Source organism: Phalaenopsis equestris, unplaced genomic scaffold (assembly GCF_001263595.1).
Source record: "Phalaenopsis equestris unplaced genomic scaffold, ASM126359v1 Scaffold000224, whole genome shotgun sequence".
Taxonomy (NCBI): Eukaryota; Viridiplantae; Streptophyta; class Magnoliopsida; order Asparagales; family Orchidaceae; genus Phalaenopsis; species Phalaenopsis equestris.
The window spans coordinates 908,831-929,283 of NW_018164666.1; the positions used below are offsets into that span (position 1 = coordinate 908,831).

The 20,453-nt window shown below is 33.9% G+C and overlaps 2 protein-coding genes across 3 annotated transcripts; one reads left to right on the plus strand and one right to left on the minus strand.

Annotated features, from left to right (window-relative positions):
* The first annotated feature begins 432 nt into the window (after positions 1-432).
* On the plus strand, positions 433-9,292 carry LOC110023365. Of its 2 annotated transcripts, XM_020722746.1 has the most exons (3): positions 436-742; positions 7,330-7,530; positions 9,099-9,292. In XM_020722746.1, exons 1-3 carry the CDS (start codon positions 464-466, stop codon positions 9,102-9,104), a joined length of 486 nt encoding a protein of 161 aa, XP_020578405.1. In that variant the 5' UTR covers positions 436-463; the 3' UTR covers positions 9,105-9,292. The 2 variants fall into 2 exon arrangements, with proteins under 2 accessions (XP_020578406.1, XP_020578405.1); XM_020722747.1 differs by lacking the exons at positions 7,330-7,530; positions 9,099-9,292 and adding an exon at positions 1,758-2,046 and having other exon boundaries at positions 433-943.
* Positions 9,293-11,177: 1,885 nt separating this feature from the next.
* Positions 11,178-19,439, minus strand: LOC110023411 (40S ribosomal protein S21). Its single transcript, XM_020722820.1, has 4 exons — positions 19,308-19,439; positions 18,390-18,486; positions 18,135-18,267; positions 11,178-11,436 (listed from the first exon to the last, which is right to left on the minus strand). The coding sequence occupies exons 2-4, from the start codon at positions 18,437-18,439 to the stop codon at positions 11,371-11,373; spliced, it is 249 nt and encodes an 82-aa protein (XP_020578479.1). The 5' UTR covers positions 18,440-18,486; positions 19,308-19,439; the 3' UTR covers positions 11,178-11,370.
* Positions 19,440-20,453: the final 1,014 nt, after the last annotated feature.

Consider the following 20,453-nt stretch of genomic DNA (forward strand, 5'->3'; position numbering starts at 1 on the left):
AAACACAGTTGAAACGTGCAAAACAAACTATAGAACCTCATTTTCAAAACGTCACCTGTTGTTTTAAGCTGACCCAAACGAGCCATGAGACTGCCGTAATTAGCACATAAAATATAACTCAAAAAATACTTTTAATTCCATGCTCCAATAAAATTTTTAACATTAAAAATAATTATTTTAATACCTAATCAATTTTTATTTTCAAAATTAGTTACAAATCAACCTAACTAAATATTTATCTGACATTTAAAAAAAAATTCTGCAAACCATTGGCGGAGTCAACTTCATTTGTTTTAGTTAATAATCAATTCTCAATAATGCATCGGCATTCATATTTTATTCTTTAACCGTACACGTCGGAACGTGGTGGGCCCCAGCCTCCTGTTGTTCAACTTCTTCTTCCCCGCTATAAAACCAGTCTCCCCGACCATTTACTCCCACAGCACAAAAAATTAGAGAGAGAATGGCGATCTGCAAGCTCCTTCTAGCAGCAACCGCATCCCTTCTCCTCGCCTACGCATCAGCCGCCGCCTCCACCGTCCACGAAGAGCTCTCCAAGTACGGCCTCCCGCCGGGTCTCCTCCCCGACTCCGTTATAAGCTACTCGCTCGGCGGCAATGGAGAATTCGAAGTGCATCTCTCTTCTAAGTGCTACGTTAAGTTCATCGAAATTGTCTTCTACGACAAAAAAGTGAAGGGCAAGCTTTCCTATGGCCAGATCTCCGATCTCGAGGGCATCAAGGTCAAGAAGTTGTTCGCCTGGCTTCCAATCACTGGAATCGTCGCACATCCCGATGATGAAAAGCTGGATTTCCAGGTAGGGTTCTTATCCGAAGTGCTTCCGTTTTCCTTATTCGCGACGATTCCGCATTGCAGAGCGGGGAAGGGATCGTATCGTGGAATAGAGGGGCTGGTTGCAGAGCAAGCCCTCGCTACCTCTGAGGTATTTTTTTTCCTGATCTCTTATTTCTAATTGTTTCGGGATCTGAAAGCATTGGATTGGTCTGAGGGATCGCGATGATGAGCTTCAGTGGTTTTTCCTTTTTTTTGTTCTGCTTAGGGAGGATTAGGGTTTTTATTTTGGGCGATTACATACACTGCTATTTACAAATCAAACCCTAACCTCAAATTCTCATTAACTTGATCGTCACATCGAACCGTTCGATAGGTCAAAAAAAAAATATCTGGTCTTTAATTTATATATCTTAATGTTTGGTGTGGCCTCTATGTAATTATCCTTTCATTTCATTGGAAATTATTTGGAAGATTTACACATATACCACTCAGCTATTATGTATTTACATATCTAACACCTAAACTTTAATTTATATATATGCTATGTATTTCACTTAAAAAAAAAAGCTAAAATAGCTATATATTTTATATTTTATCTCTCTTTGAAAAATTTGAGTGCTATAAATGTAAAATGTAAATTTCAGGAGTTTGATATATTACATAGGTCTTGGGTGGTAAATAAATATAAGAAGCACCTCTAGCACAAATTCTAAGATTCCAGTTATTAGGATTTATTAAATTTTATAAATTAAGATTTAGCAAATCTTTGATTGAATCATAGATGACAAACATGATTAATCTTTAATTACTTAATTATCAAGCTAATTAATAATTAATTAGAAATTTAATGAACCAATTAAATGTGAAGCAATAGTTTGATATATATTAATTAATCATTAATTATGTATTCAGTTAACAGCCATCAATTCTAATTAAATCTGATTAAATTTTATTATTTACAGGTTTGAAGATTAGACATGCGGTGAGGGACGGCAAAAGTTGTGGGTGTGGTTTTCATTCAGAGCCTTATCGTTTGCCAATAAACATGAAGAGGGAAAGGGAAGCATCTCTCGTATCATTTCAGAAATTGTCTTTGTGAGTTCTAATAATCTCTCGTGTCATTTTCAGCTTGCTGTCGTGGCGGTGATGTGTGAATTTAATCTATTTTGTTCAAAGAGGGCGGAGTTTAGCTTTTGAGTATGATGTTGCATAATGCATCTTAATAGTATATTGTAATATGTTTTTATTAAATAGAAAATTATTTAAATTTAAATATGATCTAAATTTCGTGTCTAATTACCCAAATCGAGCGGCAATACAACGGCGATTTGTGAAGGTTGGCAAGCCAAATGATAGGATTGCAGCGTACATGAATGAACGTCACACATGATCATGATGGTTCAATATAAAGTCATGATCGAGATTGTTGAGGAATCAAACAAAATCGCAAAGAGCGTGACCTAACCGTACTGCGATACCGTCACGAATTGAGACGACTGGGAAGCCAAACGACGGGATCACACTATAATAGAGTTCCAAAACCGACTCAAGAGTAATTACGACAAAAAAGGATGGTTTGGAGAAGATATTAGAGAAAGAGTTGAACCAAATCAGATCTGGAAAGGAGCGTTTCTCAACTATCGAGAGGTAGGTTGTCCACGGAAGAGAGATTCATGGTTATGGAAGAAATGATGAAGTTCATGGAGTTATACGCAAATGGACCATTGCCCGCTGCAGGATCGAGCAAGGGCATAGGAATTAGACTCGAGCAACAACAATCTGAAGAAATTATGCAACATTAGGGCAGCATCGTCGCCTTAGGCTGATCTAGAGCCGCACAATTAAGCAAAGGAATAAGAGCGGACATGAGAGGCAGCACTTGGAAGGAATGGCACGACACCAGATGATTGGAACAAACGAAAGTAGCCAAAATCTAGTAAAGGAGCTGGGAACAGACTCGAACGACCACAATTGGAAGAAATCGCATGACATCTGAATCGCTGGAACAAACTAAAGCACGCAGGATTAAGAGAAGAAGTAGGGAATAGATTCGAGCGGTAACATCTCAAGGTAATGACGCAACATAGAGGTTTGAAATGAGTGGCAACAGGAGAAACGAGATAACTTGCAATTCGGGGCCAGAAAATATCGACGGAAAGGATTGTGGCATGGATCACCAACCACGTCAGTGCCCTTTGCCGTGGCAGTCTTCTGTGAGGAAAAATATTCACGGGTAATAATGGGAATGAGACAGGTTGAGATGAGCATGGAAGTTTGTAAGTGTTTGAATCTAACATTGTGGAGTATTTAAGAGGGGGACTAAGATGGTGGTTTTGACGGTGATTATAATTTGTGCAAGACTTCAGTAATGTTCAAGATTATGGTAAGTTCAATTCAAAACACGGGGTTGGGATACTTGATTGAATTGCATCGCAAGGAAGAGACACATAATAGAGACTTCGTAGAGATTCCAATGATCGATGAGGTACTGAATGAGTATTTTGAGGCTGCATTTTTCTCCCAAACTAATTTGAAGTCAGGATACCAACAGTTTCGGATAAAACCGAAGAAAATGCACAAGACTGCATTTCTAACTAATGAGGGTGTATTTTTGGGAGGGGAGCGTTGTTATGTGGGGAGCCATATGATTGCATCCACTAACAATTTTCTCTCTTCCACCTTGACGATAAGTGTATTTTTGGGATGGGAGTATTTTTACGCCAACGTCTCAGAACAACTTAGTCTTTAATTATTTATTATTGTTTAGTATAAATTGGCTAATATATTTAGGGTTAAGGTTATGCAAAAGATTGTTGTCTTGAGCCTTAGGGTTAGGATTTGTGAGAGATTTCCTACCTCTCAAATTGCAGGTGATTATCTTATATATTCATGTTTTTTGATGTTCTTGCAATAAAATATTCATTTGCCCTATTTTTTGTGGATTGCTTGAATCGTATCAAATTCCTTTTCTCCTAAGTGACAAAAAAGAATCACAAGAGAATACACCCACTAACAGATTTCTTGAAGGTTGAATCATCCATACCCCACCAAACAAGCATAAAAGCATATATGAAGGAATTTAGATGCATCAAACGAACTGCTAAGCAGATGGCCGACAACAATAACAGGAACAGATATCTTACTTGCTGTGTTCTATCTCCATGAATAGAAGTCGCAGGAAATCCATTCATACATAACCAGTGTTCCAAGGAATCAGCTCCTTTCTTTGTCTCCACAAAAACTAACAAGCATAAAAGCATATATGAAGGAATTTAGATGCATCAAACGAACTGCTAAGCAGATGGCCGACAACAATAACAGGAACAGATATCTTACTTGCTGTGTTCTATCTCCATGAATAGAAGTCGCAGGAAATCCATTCATACATAACCAGTGTTCCAAGGAATCAGCTCCTTTCTTTGTCTCCACAAAAACTAAAGTCAATGCTTGCTGTCGCAGTTAAAACAGAAGTAAAATTAATCGGAAACGTGCGAGCTCTCTCGTCTCCCTCTCCGATTTCGGCTCGCCCAGAGCATGCACAGAAGAAGCTTTGGCTCCCTTGCCTCCTCCGGATTTACGGCGATCCTCAGGTTCTCTCGCTCTCTCTCTCTCTCTCACCATAGGTTAAGAATTTGAAAGCTATGAGGAACCTACAATGACATCAATACCTAACTAAATGCATAATTAACCACCCAATAAATATGTTAGATATGACTCATATACCAGAATTTGGAGTCTCCTGGAATGAAGATGTGCGTCTCCTGGAATGAAGAGGAGTGTCTCTTGAAATTAAAGAGGTGTATCTCCTAGAATGAAGAAAAGTGTCTCTTGGAATTGAAGAGGTGTGTCTTGGAATTTAGTGGGTTGGGGGGAGCGAGGGCGTGTTAGTGATTTTATAACCCTATGGGTATGTGCTGGACACATCTGAAATAGTGAAATTTACCGCTCTGCTCTCAAGGACGTAGGCATCTTTGCCAAACCTCGTTAAATCTCCGTGTTCTTCTGGATTTGTATCGATTTTTGTTTTTTTCTTTGCTATAATTTCTTAATTATTGGTATCAGAGCTAAGTTCTAGGGCAGGTAAGAAAAAAATTTCGGCCGCACAGAAAGTTCGCGATTTCGCAGAAGGAGATTCGGCGATTGTGCGGTGGTTCGCGATTGCGGGAGGGGAGGAATAGGATCGCGACAGAGGCGAATCGTGCATCTGGGCTTCTTCCGCGACAGGCAGAGGTGATCTTCTGCGACAGACAGGGGCTTCTTACACGACAGGCAAAGGCGATATTTCGCGACCAGGCAGCAGGCTTCGGCAAGGAGGTTCGCGATTAGGATTTGAGCGCGATAGAGGCATTTGGCGACGCAGAGGCAAATTCGGTTTCGCGAGATTAGTTGGCTGCGCGAAGGAATTTCCTTGAATCGGTGCCAAGCACGAATAGGCCCGTGTAAATAGATAGTATTCATGTACTCAGCAAATACAAAGATCTTGTGCAGATGCTATGGCAAACATGCCCGTGTAAATAGATAGTATTCATGTTATAAATCCAATTACAAAATCTAAAGCATGCCACAAAGAGAAATGGTAAAATATATGGGACAGCAGAGAATCTCATAGATCCATCATCAAACCACTTTTATAACAGTGACCATTGACTACAATCAACTTGGGCCCCCTTTGGGGCAGCTTATTTACACGTTAGGTGTTTTGAAAACACCGTATTTGTTTTTCACGTTCGATCGGTGGATTCGGAAACGCGCGAGCTCTCTCGTCTCTCTCTCCAATTTCGGCTCGCCCAGAGCATGCACACAAGAAGCTTTGGCTCCCTTTCCTCCTCCGGATTTACGGCGATCCCAGGGACCCTCGATTGGAATTACATTATTTTTTATACCATAAACAGTTTTGTTGCAAACAACATTGCTTAACAGGGACAGAATAATCATTTATTCATAAACAGTTGCAAATCAATTGTTTTCAAACAGCCCAAAACAACTTATCCGGGTAAGCTGCTTATCAGCAGATTAGTCAATAAGCTACAGCTGTCTCAAATAGACCCTTAAGCCTACTACTTGAAATGAACAATTTGGGATAATTTCCCCTTTTTAAGCTTCTACTTGAGGAATGATAGCAAAGTGGAAAACCAAAAAGGTTATATAGATCATCATACTCAACCAAACGAAAATCATAAAATAAAAAAAAAAATTAACAGCTACCAACTTACTAAGAAAGAAAATGTATGCAATCTGACAAATCAAGCATAACCAGCAATTATCGCCAAGCAATTTCAATCGAGGACAAAATAGACGATAAAAACTCTCACTAAGGCATTATTTCTTTATGCCTTTTTTTTATAAATTTTTTAAAAAAAGCAGTTTTAAGAAAAGCAGCTTTTTAAAGTTCAACAAAAATAACGTTCTGAAATATTGATGAATAAATGAAGTTTTATTAAAAGCATTTTCTTAAAAAAGCATAACCAAAGAAGTTAACAAACGAATAAATGACTTTCTCTGAAACAGTCTCTGAAACAGAAAGAAGTAAGGAAGTTTCCTAAAACAAGGCCAAAATCATTGGTGAACAATTTTAAATAGCTCACAGTTTAACATGTGATAATTAAAACAATCCTTATCGGTCCTTAAGCCAACATCGAAAACATAATAAGCACAAATTTCTTCATAAAGTGCATCAGCAATCCCTCTCTAAGTCCCGCAACTATGAACAATATGCACAATAACGATTAGAAGAAAGAATCCAGCATTCAATAATTCATGCAAGAAACAAAAAACCATGTATAAATTATAGATCCAGCATTCAATTTAATTGTTTTAATTTATTGTATTGTGCGACAGTGCATGAGCGTATGCATGTGCAAGTACTGAGGACAAGCTTGAGTCTATATAGGTGAGGTAGGGAGATGGACAATTGACAACGCAAAAAAGTAGCCTGGCTTAATTTAGCATGTAATCAGCTGTAGTTCCTTTTACAATATTTTGGGAAAAGGGTGGGAGAAAGTTTATTCAAACCGACTTTCCATAAAATGATAACAACCAAGAGCACTGCTATTGTTTAATCTTATGACTGTTGCTGCAGTAAATCTCAAAATAAAAGATCTGAAGACGAATTGCCAACAGAAATCAAATAACACAAACCTCAATAATACATAGGCTTGGTGGTTCCCACCCACCTGCTGTTCAACTTCTTCTTCCCCGCTATAATACTACTCTCCCCGACCATTTCCTCCCACAGCATTAAAAATTAGTGAGAGAATGGCGATCTGCAAGCTCCTCTTAGCAGCAACCGCATCCCTTCTCCTCGCCGCCGCATCGGCCGCCACCTCTACAGTCCACGAAGAGCTCTCCAAGTACGGCCTCCCGCCGGGTCTCCTCCCCGACTCCGTTATAAGCTACTCGCTCGGCGGCAATGGAGAATTCGAAGTGCATCTCTCTTCTAAGTGCTACGTTAAGTTCATCGAAATTGTCTTCTACGACAAAAAAGTGAAGGGCAAGCTTTCCTATGGCCAGATCTCCGATCTCGAGGGCATCAAGGTCTTCAAGTTTTTCGGCTGGCTTCCAATCACTGGAATCGTCGCACATCCCGATGTTCAAAAGCTGGATTTCCAGTCTGCGTTCTTATCCGAAGTGCTCTCGTTTTCCTTATTCGCGACGATTCCGCATTGCATAGCGGGGAAGGGATCGTATCGTAGAATAGAGGGGCTGGTTGCAGAGCAATCCCTGGCTACCTCTGAGGTATTTTTTTCCTGATCTCTTATTTCTAATTGTTTCGGGATCTGAGAACATAGGGTTGGTTTGAGGAAAAAATTATTCTATACGGATCGGACACAGCAAGTAGCTTGCGCGCGGTGTCCGATCCAGACCGTAGATCTACGGTGTCGATGAATTTTAGTGGGCCCCATCTATTTTTTTTTAATAAAAAAATTGAAATAATTCAGGTCGTATCGGACACCGCATGCAGAGATGCATGCGGTGTCAGCATGCAATAATTCCTCTGGTTTGAGGGATCACGATGATGAACACCACTCGCAACTTGCTATTTACAAATGAAACCCTAACCTCAAATTCTCATTAACTTGATCGTCACATCAAATCGTTTGGTAGTTCAAAAAAAATATCTGGGTGGTTAATCTATAAATATTAATGTTTGGTGTGGCCTCTAGAAATTATTTGGAAGATTTACACATATACTATGTATTTACATATCTAACACCTAAACTTTAATTTATATATATGCTATATATTTCACTTAAAAAAAAAAACTAAAATAGCTATATATTTTATATGTACAAAGAACTTCGAGTTGTATGAATGTAAAAAATAAATTTTAAGTGTTAAATATATATAAATGCATGAGAATTGGGCGGTATTTTTTATTTATTTAAAACAAAATCTGAAGATTTACATAGTTTCAACTCAATTTAGACGTATTTACACATCTAAAACTTAAATTTCAATTTTTACAGACATTTCAACTAGGGCTGTCACAATGGCTCGTTGTTCGCGAACAACTCGTATTCGGCTCGTTCGCTAAGTTAACGAGCCGAACGCGAACAACACAAACAAATATTTGTTCGTTCGTGTTCGGCTCGTTTTGGCTCGAAACAGTACTAATCAATTATATATATATCTTTGATAAATAGTATTTTTAAAAAAAATTAATTGACTATAAGGCTAAAAAGATTTATAATCAATTAAAAGTGTTAATGAAGAAAATAAAATAAAAATTAATTTATTAGATTCAAATGATTTTTAAATCTTGCCCCAATCCTTAACATCTTATGGCTACGTGATTAGGGTTGTCAAAACGACTCTTTTTTCGGCTCGCTAAACAAACGAGCTAAATACGAACACACTTTTTGAGCTTGAAATATAAATGAGTCGAGCACGAGCTGCTTATGCTTGAAAAAGTGTATTTTAATTTAAAAGAAAATAATCTAATATTTTTGATGTGATATGAAAAATTTGAGTGCCATAAATGTAAAATGTAAATTTCAGGAGTTTGATATATTACATAGGTCTTGGGTGGTAGATAAATATAAGAAGAAGCTCTACCACAAATTCTAAGATTCTAGGATTTATTAAATTTTATAAATTAAAATTTAGCAAATTTTTTATTGAATCATAGATGACAAACATGATTAATTTTTAATTACTTAATTATCAAGCTAATTAATATTTAATTTAATGAACCAATTAAATGTGAAGCAATAGTTTGATATATATCAATTAATCATTAATTATCTATTCAGTTAACAGTCATCAATTCTAATTAAATCTGATTAAAATTTATTATTTTGCAGGTTTGAAGATTAGACATGGGGCGAGGGACGGCCAAAGTTGTCGGTGTGGTTTCATTCAGAGCCTTATCGTTTGCCAATAAACATGAAGAGGGAAAGGGATTCAGTCTATTTATGTTCTAAATAAGCGTCTCTCGTATCATGTCAGAAATTGTCTTTGTGAGTTCTAATAATCGTACGTGTCATTTTCAGCTTGCTGTCTTGGCTGTGATGTGTGAATTTAATCTATTTTGTTCAAAGGGGGCCGAGTTCAGCTTTTGAGTAGGGCTGTCAACACGGTTCGTTAATTTCGTTCGATAAGTTAAGGAGCCGAACACGAACTAAGATGTGTTTGTTCATATTCGGCTCGTTTTAGCTCGAAATACTATTCATCAAGTTTATATATATATATATATATATAAAGTAATATTTTAAAAAATTCTAATTAATTGGCTACAAGTCTACAAAGATTTATAATCAATTAAAATATTGATTAAAAAAATAGAATAAAAATTATTAAATAGAATAAAAATTATTAAATTAGATTCGAAAGAAGTTTTAATATAAATAATAATTTTTAAATCTTGCTCAAACAATTATTGTCTTATGACTATATGATTAAGGTTGTTAAAATGACTATTTGTTCGTGAACAGCTCGTTAGTCTCGTTAAGCAAACAAGCCGAACACGAACACACTTTTGAGCAAACGAGCGAACCATGCTCAGTTCGTGTTCGGCTCGTTAACACCCCTACTTTTGAGTATGATGTTGCATAATGTTATCTTAATAGAATATTGTAATATGTTTTTTATTAAATAGAAAATTATTTAAATTTAAATATGATAAATAATGAAAAATTATCGTTATTACGTAAATATTGAACGAGTTTATATAAATATAAATATTTAAATTTGATTCCTTTAATCTTTTGATTTCAAGGAGATGTTGAGATTCATATATTTATTAATTTGAATAAACTTGTTTTCGACTTGTCAATCGAACGCATAAATTTATATAAGGCTTAGTCCAAACAAATCGACTCTTAATTAAATTTCAAAAACTACTTCCAACACTCATTTCATAAATAAAATTTATTGATTTCGTGTCTAATTAAATATATATAGAACATTTTTTTAAGAGAAAGTAAATTTAATGCTAAGCAAAGCATCATTAGAAAGCGAATAAGTCACTATTTTCTAATAAGGGAATACTACCTGCAGCCCACCCAGCACACTGATATTTACGAAAAATTATTCCATACGGATCGGCCACCGCACGCAGCTTGCGTGCGGTGCCCGATCCGGACCGTAGATCACCTGATCTACGGTCCCGATGTATTTCGGTGGGCCCCACCGAATTTTTTTTTTTTTATAAGAAAAAACAGAAATAATCCTGACCGTAGATCACCGTGATCTACGGCCAGGATCGGACACCGCATGCAGAGATGCATGCGAAAATAAATATGTAGACGTTGACAGAAACGAAAAATAGGGGTTCGGATTTTACAATGGATTGGATTGTTTTAGATATTTGAGTGAGCTTTAATAATGGGTGAAAGTGGTCCATTTGTAAATAGCAAGTTTCGGCGTGATCTTTATGTAGTTGTAACTTGCACCTTTTAAAAAATGGTAAATCATTTAGTTGAAAAATCAATTAATATAAATAGAGTTATGGATTGAATCAGCAAAAATAAATGTACAAGATAAATGACACATCCGCAAATATTATTAAATATAATAAATGAAAAATAGTTGACGTTGAATGAAAAATAATAACGGAAAATATAGGTTTGGAGAATCCCACGTTCAAAAATTGGGGCATTTACATACATACCATACCATCCGATTCTATCAATATAGCTGACTAAATTTTATTTTTTATATTTATACCCCTCAAATCTTTCATTTCATACATTGTGTAAGGTAACATGTATGTAAAACTTATAATTTTAGGTGTTAAATATGTAAAATACAAAGGCATTGAATGGTAATTATAAATAAAATAAATCCAGAAAGTGAAGCATTGCAAGGCTCAAAAAGAAAACATATAAAAGTAGTGATATATCAAGTGCTAAGAAGAGATTGTAAAAAAAATTGTCTCAAAATAATTTCTTGTCACAGTCCTAAAACAAACAAGCAGGAAGCATCGAAATTTCAAACTGGGAACAAAAACGATCAAAAGAACAACCGCTGCGCAATCATGAATATTTAAATCATAAAACGGGTTCTAAAGAGAGAACAAAATAGCATAAACACACCCAAAAGCCAGCAGCCATTACTACTGATTACTTGCCCGCTCTACTGCTGACGAATTTCAGCCTTCTTTTTCTGCCACAGCCTATCAAGAGCACTGTCCGCATCTCCCTACAAAGAAAAAACACAGATATTTCATGGAGATATTCATGAAATTACGTCACAAACATATTGAAAAGTCTTAATATTGCTATTTTTTTTATGTGATATTAAAATTTAAGGGACTCACATACATAACAACAAATTCTTATGTATTTATCCATCTCACATCAAAACTTTGATATTTATCTGCATACCAATTTACCCATGCATGTAAAGGGAGTTGTATACAAAAATAATTTGTGATAGATTTGATATGATAGGAAAGAAATGAGTGGATTGTGGATAAATATGAAGATTTGGGGTTGAGATATGTGAATACAAAAGAATTGAATGCTATTTATGTAAATGCCCCAAATTTTAAGTGCTATGTGTGCAAATAAGAAACATTATGCCACGACTTAGCCAAAAAGCTTCAAATTACCAAGAAGTGCACTGACTGACTATCGGAAGGCAAAAACTATCCAACAGGAAATTTGAGAAACATGAAATTTTCATGTTTTAAAACATGAAATTGTATCGTTTTGTTTAATATTTGAGTAACATGAAATTTACATTTTAAAAGAAATACTAAAAACATTAAAAAATTGTATCGTCTTCATAAATAAATATAATTATTATAAAACAAAAAACATATTTGCAAACCTGTACAGACTATAGTTTATCGTTATTTTCCTTGGATCAATCTATTGTTTAAGTACATCTATAATAATTTAAATTTGATTATTATTGATATAAACTCGTTCAACAAATTATAACCCGGACAGACTATAGTTTATTGTCATTTTCCTACGATCAATCTGTTCTTTAAGGACACTTACAATAACAATTTAAATTTGATTAATATTGATATACACTAGTTTAGCAAACTACAACTTCCTGTACAGGTGAATAAATATGTTTTTTTTAATTTTACAATAACTTCATTTATTTAAGAAAACAAAAGCAACTCTTTTTACTGCTTCCAGTATTTCTTCTAAAATGTAAAAGTTTATATTTCCAAATCTTAAATAGAAGAAATAAATAAAATAAGATTAAACATGGACACAAGAAGTCACACCTAAAATACTGAAAAGGGATGCAATGTAATTGTCCATGCTAAATTGAGATTGAAATGAAAATAGATGTCAAACTTTATGGTGGGCTGAAAAAAATTTATACTCTTAGTATGTGTTTAAACAGGTGACTCCTAATGAAAGAAGTTATAATTAAAATGAATAAAAATAACCAGAAAATTTTTTTCTTTACTGTTATTTTTTTTTCCCTGCTCAAAGTATCATTACTGCTTGCTGTATTTTTATAAAAATATTTTAAAAATGACAATCACTATAATTTATAAATATTTTACCCACTGAGTAGTTTAACTCAAACATTCAACTCATAACAATTTCGAAAAAGTTCTATTATAGTATAAATGAATCACAGAGTGTGTTGTAGAAACACCGAAAAGCTCAAACTGATAGCTATAATATTTCAGATTTACATTTTGTTATTTGTAAAATCTGAATATAAATAAATTATTTTAAATTAAGATTTTATGAAATAAAATAATTCTTTTGTGTCTTGGATTATGTTTAAATATGAAAAGAAACTATTTGACAATTTTCCTTTGTCCGACTGTTAGTTTACGCCTTGTTAATTTCAAACTCCTAGGTCGGGTCGTGAAAAATTAAGTGTGAGATATATAAATACATAAAAATTTTGTTATATCCAAGTAAATATTTCTTATCAAGGGTCTATTGTTCAAAATGATGATAATATTGATGGGGATGTTATTAGTAGAATTCAAGTTGATTGGTTGAAGTGGAGGAATGCTTCAACCTATTGTGTAATAGAGAAGTGCCGCTTTGACTGAAAAGAAAATTTTATAAGATGGTGGTGAGACCTGCAAAATACTGTCATTGCCGGTCCCAAGCCCGGATGTGAAAAGTGGAGGGTTGCGTTAAGTAGTCGACATGCAGCGTTAAACTTTTTGAAAAAATCATGACATGAATTCTTTTGATCATTGTGTAAGTGCTAGGGCGTCCCCTAAAAGCGACGTGTTGTATGACCTGAATATAGTGAAAAGTGTGCAAAAGTCATTATACCAAAGCCCAGGTATAGTGTCAAATAAGCAAGGTTTTCACATTACGGATGGTTGTGATAAAGAAGTTAGTCCATAAAACTAATGGAACTAACATTATGATAATATCTTGGAAAATAAATACTCTCAATGATAAATTAATGGAATTAGCTGATATTATTATTCATAGAAGGATTAATATATTATGTATTCAAGAAACAAAATGGGTTAAAGATAGGCTAAGGAGATTGATAATTTAGATTTTTAGCTTTGGTATTCTGGTAAGAGTAACACTAAACATGGTGTAGGTGTTATTATAAATAAAAGTTTGAAAGATTATGTTGTAAAAAATAATCGAGTTATAGATAAAATTATAGCTCTTAAGATTACATTGATACTAAGTTTTTTAATATTATAAGTGTTTATGCTCCTCTGGTAAGTTTAGATATAGGGTTTAAAGAAAAATTCTAGAACTTAGAAGACTTAATACAAATGATACCTCTTGAAGAAAGAATTTTTATTGGAGATTTAAATAGATAAGTCGATAGAGTGGTTGAAAATTTCAGAAATATTCATGGTGACTACAGTTTGGAGTTTCTAATGAAGAAGGTAGAGTCATTTTAGATTTTGTTTTAGCGTATAATTTTATTATTACTAATACTTTATTTTAAAAAACAGATGAACATTTTATTACTTATAAGAATGAATCTAATAAAACACAAATTGATTATTTTCTTATGAGAAGAGATTGTCGAGATTGTAAAAATTGTAAAGTCATTTCAAGTGAGGATTCAAGTACCCAACATTGATTATTAGTTCTAGATTTTAATATGAAGAGTTGTAAAATAAAAAAATACCAGAACTCATCATCATAGAATTAGATGTGGGAACCTAAAAGACAAATAAAATTATTTTTATGAGTAAAATTCAAGATTTCAAAATTTGGGATATTCATGAAGAAATAAATATTATGTGGGATAAAGTAACAAATAATAATAAACATGTAATAAAAGATGTACTTAGAGAATCAAAAGGAAAAAGTTTTTTATAAATAAAAATAGTTTGTATCGGAATAATAATGTGCAATAAAAGATAAAATAAAAGAAATTAAGCCATAAAAATTAGTTTAAATGTAAAAGCTTAGAGAATTGAAAAAAATATCAAAGAGCCCGCAGAGTCTAAAAAACAATCTGCGACGCTAAAAATTTTGCTTTTAGTGAAAAATATATGTATAAACTAGTCAAAAAAAGAGATAAGAAAAGTAAAGATTTAACTCAATTAAAGTGTATTAAAGATAAAAATCAAAAAGTGTTTTTCTTAGAAAAAGAAATTCAACATAGATGGGTGAGTTATTTTTATAATTTTTTTAATAAAGTTTCTAAAAATACGACCGACCATAGTGATCTTAATATTGTAACAATAATAAAACATTTCATTTTTACCGTCTCATTAGTAAAAAAAAGTTGATGAGGCTTTAAAAAAACAAAAGGTTAAAAGTCGGTAGGACCTGATGATATCCCAATTAAAGTCTGGAAATATTTAGGAGATTTGAGAATTTCTTGGCTTACTAAACTCTTTAATATTATTTTAAAAACTTAAAAAGATGTCAATTATAAAGGAATAAAGTCGATGTGTCATAGTTTAAAATTATGAGAGAGGGTAATTGAACATAGGTTAAGACAAATTACAAAGACATAATTAATTTGGATTTATGTCGAACAGGTCTACTAAGGAGGCTATACATTTATTAAGAGGTTTGATGGAGAAGTTCATAGATAATAAGCAGAATCTACATTTGATTTTTATTGATTTAATTTAGAAAAATACGATAAAGATCCAAGAAATATCCTTTGGAGAGTTCTTGAGAAGAAAGTTGTTGATAAGACTTATGTTCAAGTCATTAAAGATATGTATGCTAGAGTTGTTACTTGTGTTCTAACTGAAGAAGGATTGACCAAATATTTTCCTATTTCTGTTGGATTACATCAGGGATCGGCTTTAAGCCCATATCTTTTTGCTTTAGTTATGGATGGTCTTACTGGATTACTGGACATTTACAGAACGATGTACCTTGGTGTATGTTTTTTGCTGATAATATTTTTCTTGTGAATAAGACTGAAGAAAGAGTTCAGGGAAAACTTAAAATTATAGAGGTCTACATTGGAGTAGAACTAAAACTGAATATAAGGATATAATTTTAGTAGTAATAGCTCTAGTGACAGAGTTGTAACTATGAGTGATCAAATCATTACTAAGTGTGAACGCTTTAGGTATCTCTGGTCTATTGTTCAAAGTGATGGTGATATAGATGGGGATGTTATTCTATAGATGAAGATGTTAGTAGTAAAATTCAAGTTGGTTGGTTGAAGTGGAGTGTTTCGGGCCTTTTGTATGATTAAAAAAAGTACCACTTAAACTGAAAGGAAAATTTTATAAGAGAGTGGTGAGACATGCAACACTCTATGATGTTGACCGTTGGCCTTTAAAAGAGAAGCATAATACTAAGTTAAGTGTTGCCGATATGAGAATGATTAGGTGGATGAGTGGCTTTACACTTAGAGACAAAATGTGAAATGATTATATCCGTGATAGTGAAATGATTATATCCGTGATAGGGTTGGTGTAGCCCCAGTGACAAACAAAATTAGAGAAAGTCGTCTTAGATGGTTTGGCCACATTAAACGTCGACCATCCGATGATCTGATTAGAAGAGTAGATGTTTTAGATTCGACTTATGTTAAGAAAAACAGAGATAGACCTGGGAAGATTTGGGCATATTGTATAAAAAATGATCATAAAATATGACACTAAATAGGACGCAACGAAGAAAAAGAATTCATGTAGCCGACCTCACTTAGTGGGATAAAGGTTCTGTTGTTATTGTTGTTGTTGCCGTTGTTGTTGTTATTGTTAGTAAATACTGCTAAATTAAAAAAGAAAACTTACATACCATATGATTCTTATGTATTTACATATCTAGCACCCAAAATTTTATATTACACTTAAAAATTTTCTTTACATAACTCTATGCATGAAAAGGTACATTTCACTTCTAAAAGAGAAGTAATGGTAATATTTTTGATGTCACATTAAACATTTGAGTCAAATACACGTAAATATGAATGCTTAAATGATAGGTATAAATAAACAAGAATTATGTGGCATGTAGGTAAATATGCCAATAAAATATTACCAAGTAAAACAATGCTTAAAATTAACTGAAACCCAATCAATGCAAGAAAAAAAAACCTTTTAAAAATCAAATGGATTTCAACTTTACCTTAAAAATTAATTGAAAGAAATCAAACGACAGTATCTCATATGCATTTAGTCTCTCAATAAAAGCAGATGTATTTTTTTTCTGCCCTGTATTGGCCAAATGCATTTATTAAGGGTATATATGAAAAGGAACATACAGAACGGCATAAGATTTCAAAAGCCTAAGGCATTTATGTACAACGGTTAAAGCATGACACAAAATCAAGCAAAGCAATTAAGCATACGAAGCATTGTCTAAATGGATTTATGTAATCTCCAATCAATCCCTTTCAGTAATAAGACAACAGTTTACACCATCAACTTTCGAATATTTTATGCCCAACAAGGAATTTTTTACAAAAGTACCGCTCAATTCTTATATATTTACATAGACAACACCAACACTTCAGTTTATAAATATGCCATTGTACCTATGCATAAAAAGGTTTACCTCACTTTTTGAAAGTTTAACGGTTTGTTTGGTTGGCAGTAAAAGGAATCCATTCATTTTGTAGGACACTTTAGGTTTCAGGCGTTTGGTACGATGACAATTAAATCTAGTATAAAATATTAGTGTAAAATATGAATGAATTGAATTCATTTTTTAGTTCATTTTATTTATATTTGAAATCCAATAGATTTAACCGAATTCCAAAAACACGGCCTTATGTAGTGTTGTCATCCACTGCATTAGCCACCACCATCAACCGTAGACATAGTTGTTCGCCACCAACTCCGGCCACTATCGCTGATCACCACCATCTTTGGCCACTGCCACCGGTCTCCATCACCGGCAACAACCGTCATTGACTACCACCAACTTTGGTCACTGTCATCGGTTGCCACTAACTCTGGCAACCGTTGTCGATTGCCACCACCTCTAGCCACTACTACGAGTTGTTGCCATGGCCACCACCATCAGCCTCCGCCTTCCACCATAATCGCCAATAAGTTATACAACATCTCAAAAACTATGAAATACATTATTCTTATTCTATTTCAAAACAAACAAAAAAATTATAAAGTTGTACGTTTATTTAGGGTGAACCAAATAACTTAAAACTACTCCAAATATAAAACATTACTGCTGCATTGCGTTCAGCTTATACAACAATACTTTTTCAACAAACCAAACAACCTATAAGTGATTTGTGTGGCATAAATGTTAAAAAAAAAATGTTGTTAGATAGGTAATACAATGGCATTGGGTTGGTATGCATGTAAATGCCGCAAAAGCTAAATAAGAATTAAATACACTAAAAACTAGTATAATTACAATTACAACTTACAAGGGCCTAAACCACGATAAAGAATTGACAGCAGTAAGAAGTTATAAACAGCAGTTCAGTTAAAAGCGAATTAAAGGGAAATTAAAAGGAAGTTCACCAACCTGAGCTCGGATGAATCCAGAAAGCGCGAAAGTGGAAAAGGTCCTAGTATAAACTCCGTGCTCGTCCAAATGACCAATGTTAATCTGGACTGCTGCGTGATCCTTGGCGTTAATTAATTGGTTTGTTGCAGAGCTGCAGAAGGATTTCCAAAAAATATCAGACAGCAAAGACAAATATCAGTGAAATTTAAAATCACGGTAATATATAAAACAAACAGAGATCAGGCACCATAAATTGGATAGAATAAAAGATACCATTTCCTGGGAATGTAAAGATCCACAAGTTGACCTTCTTCATTCTGCATTTTGAAGCAGTATTTGGCAGTCGGTAGGGCAGTAAAGCTTTATTTTCCTGAAAAGCAGAAGATCGAAATACACCCAAAATAATAAAAAAGAAAAAGAAAAATTGATCTAAATCCAACACTGCTAATAGAAAATAATCAATTACAAAGATGCTAAAGGAACAAAAAGAAGCAGATTCGCATTATTAATTGTGGAATTAACCAAACACAAAAAACAAAAAAACGAACACATGACCTATCTCGTCCAAAAGCTTCTCAGCGTTCAATGAAATCCAAAGAATCTAAATAGATCTACTATTTCGGAATAATTTAAAATAACTTCACAAATTAAAGAAGAAAACCAAGAAAATATAGTGTGCATAACATTAATTCTCATGAGTCGAGATCCTACATGAGTTCACTCAGGACGAAAAATACAAAAAAAAAAAAAAACGTAGAAGAAGAGTAAACCTAGGATTGAATCAGAAATCTGCGTCTGTTTCAAAGACAACAGAAAAAACCTAACTGCGTAAAAGCTAGAAGAGGGCGCCCCTACCACGCTGAACTTGAGCCAACCAAGGGTTTCGGCAGAAATCGTAAAATGAATCCTAAAAAAACATCCAGAACATCCCAAAACTACATAAGACTTCAGATTTATAAGAAACAAAACAAGTTAACAAAAAGGAAAGCCTGGATCATCAAAATTATTCAATCCAAGTAGCACCAAACTTCAAAAAACCGTAAACTATAGGATTACCAGATCTACTAATACTGCAGGTAAATCTAAAAAGACGAATCTCCTAATCGGTTGAATCAAAAGAAAAAAAACAAAAACAAAAATAAGAGAAAGATCGGATAAGTGGAGAAAGCATAGTAGCACGAATAAACTCACCAAAAGAACGCCGCCCGTCAACGGCTCTCCTCACCTCTTCGTTCTCGTTCTTCCCTCCTGTCAACTGGAGAAAAGCTTTCTCCGAATCTCAAACCTCAGTTCTTATAGCCGCCAGTATCGATGGAGAAGAATCCGGTGATAAACCCTAACTCGATGCTGTAATGTCTTAGTGACTAAAATACCCCTTTTAAGCTGTTGAATTTTGGACCGTTGATTTGAGGAGCCCATACACGCTGCATTTTGGCCAAATAGATCCCCATGTAGAAATTTTCGTAGAAAAAAAATTTAATTATTAATTTATTTATTTTGATATTTATGTTATTTTTGTAAAATTTTTTTCTCAATGAATAGTTTTAAGGAATAATGTTTAACATATCCTATTTATAAATCTATGAAATGAACATTATTAGAGGTGTCGAAATGGCTCGTTTTGCAGCTCGTGTTCAATACGTTCTAGCAAATGAGTTGAATGGTAGCAATGAATATATAATGCATATTATTTTTAAATGATTTAATTGACTAAAATGTTACAACGAATTATAATCGATTGAAATGATTAATTTAAAAAAATAGAATAAAAATATATTAAATTTTATTTAAATAAATTAGAGATATTAAAAAGGCTTGTTGTTTGCGAACAACTAGTGTTTGGCTTGCTAAGAACACAAATTCAACACTAACAACCCTCGATATATTAACGAACTGAATACGAACAACTGTATTTTTTAACAAGGCGAACAGGAGTTAAGGTTGGCCTCGCTCAAGCTCATCTTGTTTACACTCCTAAACATTGGGAAAAATATTACATCATGACTCTTAACGTAGAGCTACGTTCATAGTCCACTGATATGCGGACATGTGGCTTCAAGGAAACGCGCGCGCTTTTCTGTGATATGTCCTTGTAACACAGACGAATATTCCTCTTGTGTTATGTTATTCCACGTTATTCAGGTGTTATTGTGATGATATTGATATGTTATTGTTTTCTTATAATACCGAAAATATTCCCAAAACACAATAATACATAAATATCACCACAATAACACCTGAATAATATATAATAACAATGGAGGAATATTTCTCTACGTTAAAATGATTTTTTTTAATTTTTCTGTCAGCTCCACGTGTCCGTATATTAATGGACTC

What these genes read in the sequence shown, in the direction of transcription:
- LOC110023411 (XM_020722820.1), bottom strand. Translation starts at nt 18,439, where the DNA reads ATGCAGAATGAAGAAGGTCAACTTGTGGATCTTTACATTCCCAGGAAA. An exon ending in CTTTACATTCCCAGGAAATG is followed by an intron (nt 18,268 to 18,389) that starts GTATCTTTTATT and finishes ATCCTTCTGCAG; the next exon opens with CTCTGCAACAAACCAATTAA. An exon ending in CTGGATTCATCCGAGCTCAG is followed by an intron (nt 11,437 to 18,134) that starts GTTGGTGAACTT and finishes TTTTCTTTGTAG; the next exon opens with GGAGATGCGGACAGTGCTCT.
- LOC110023365 (XM_020722747.1), top strand. Translation starts at nt 464, where the DNA reads ATGGCGATCTGCAAGCTCCTTCTAGCAGCAACCGCATCCCTTCTCCTC.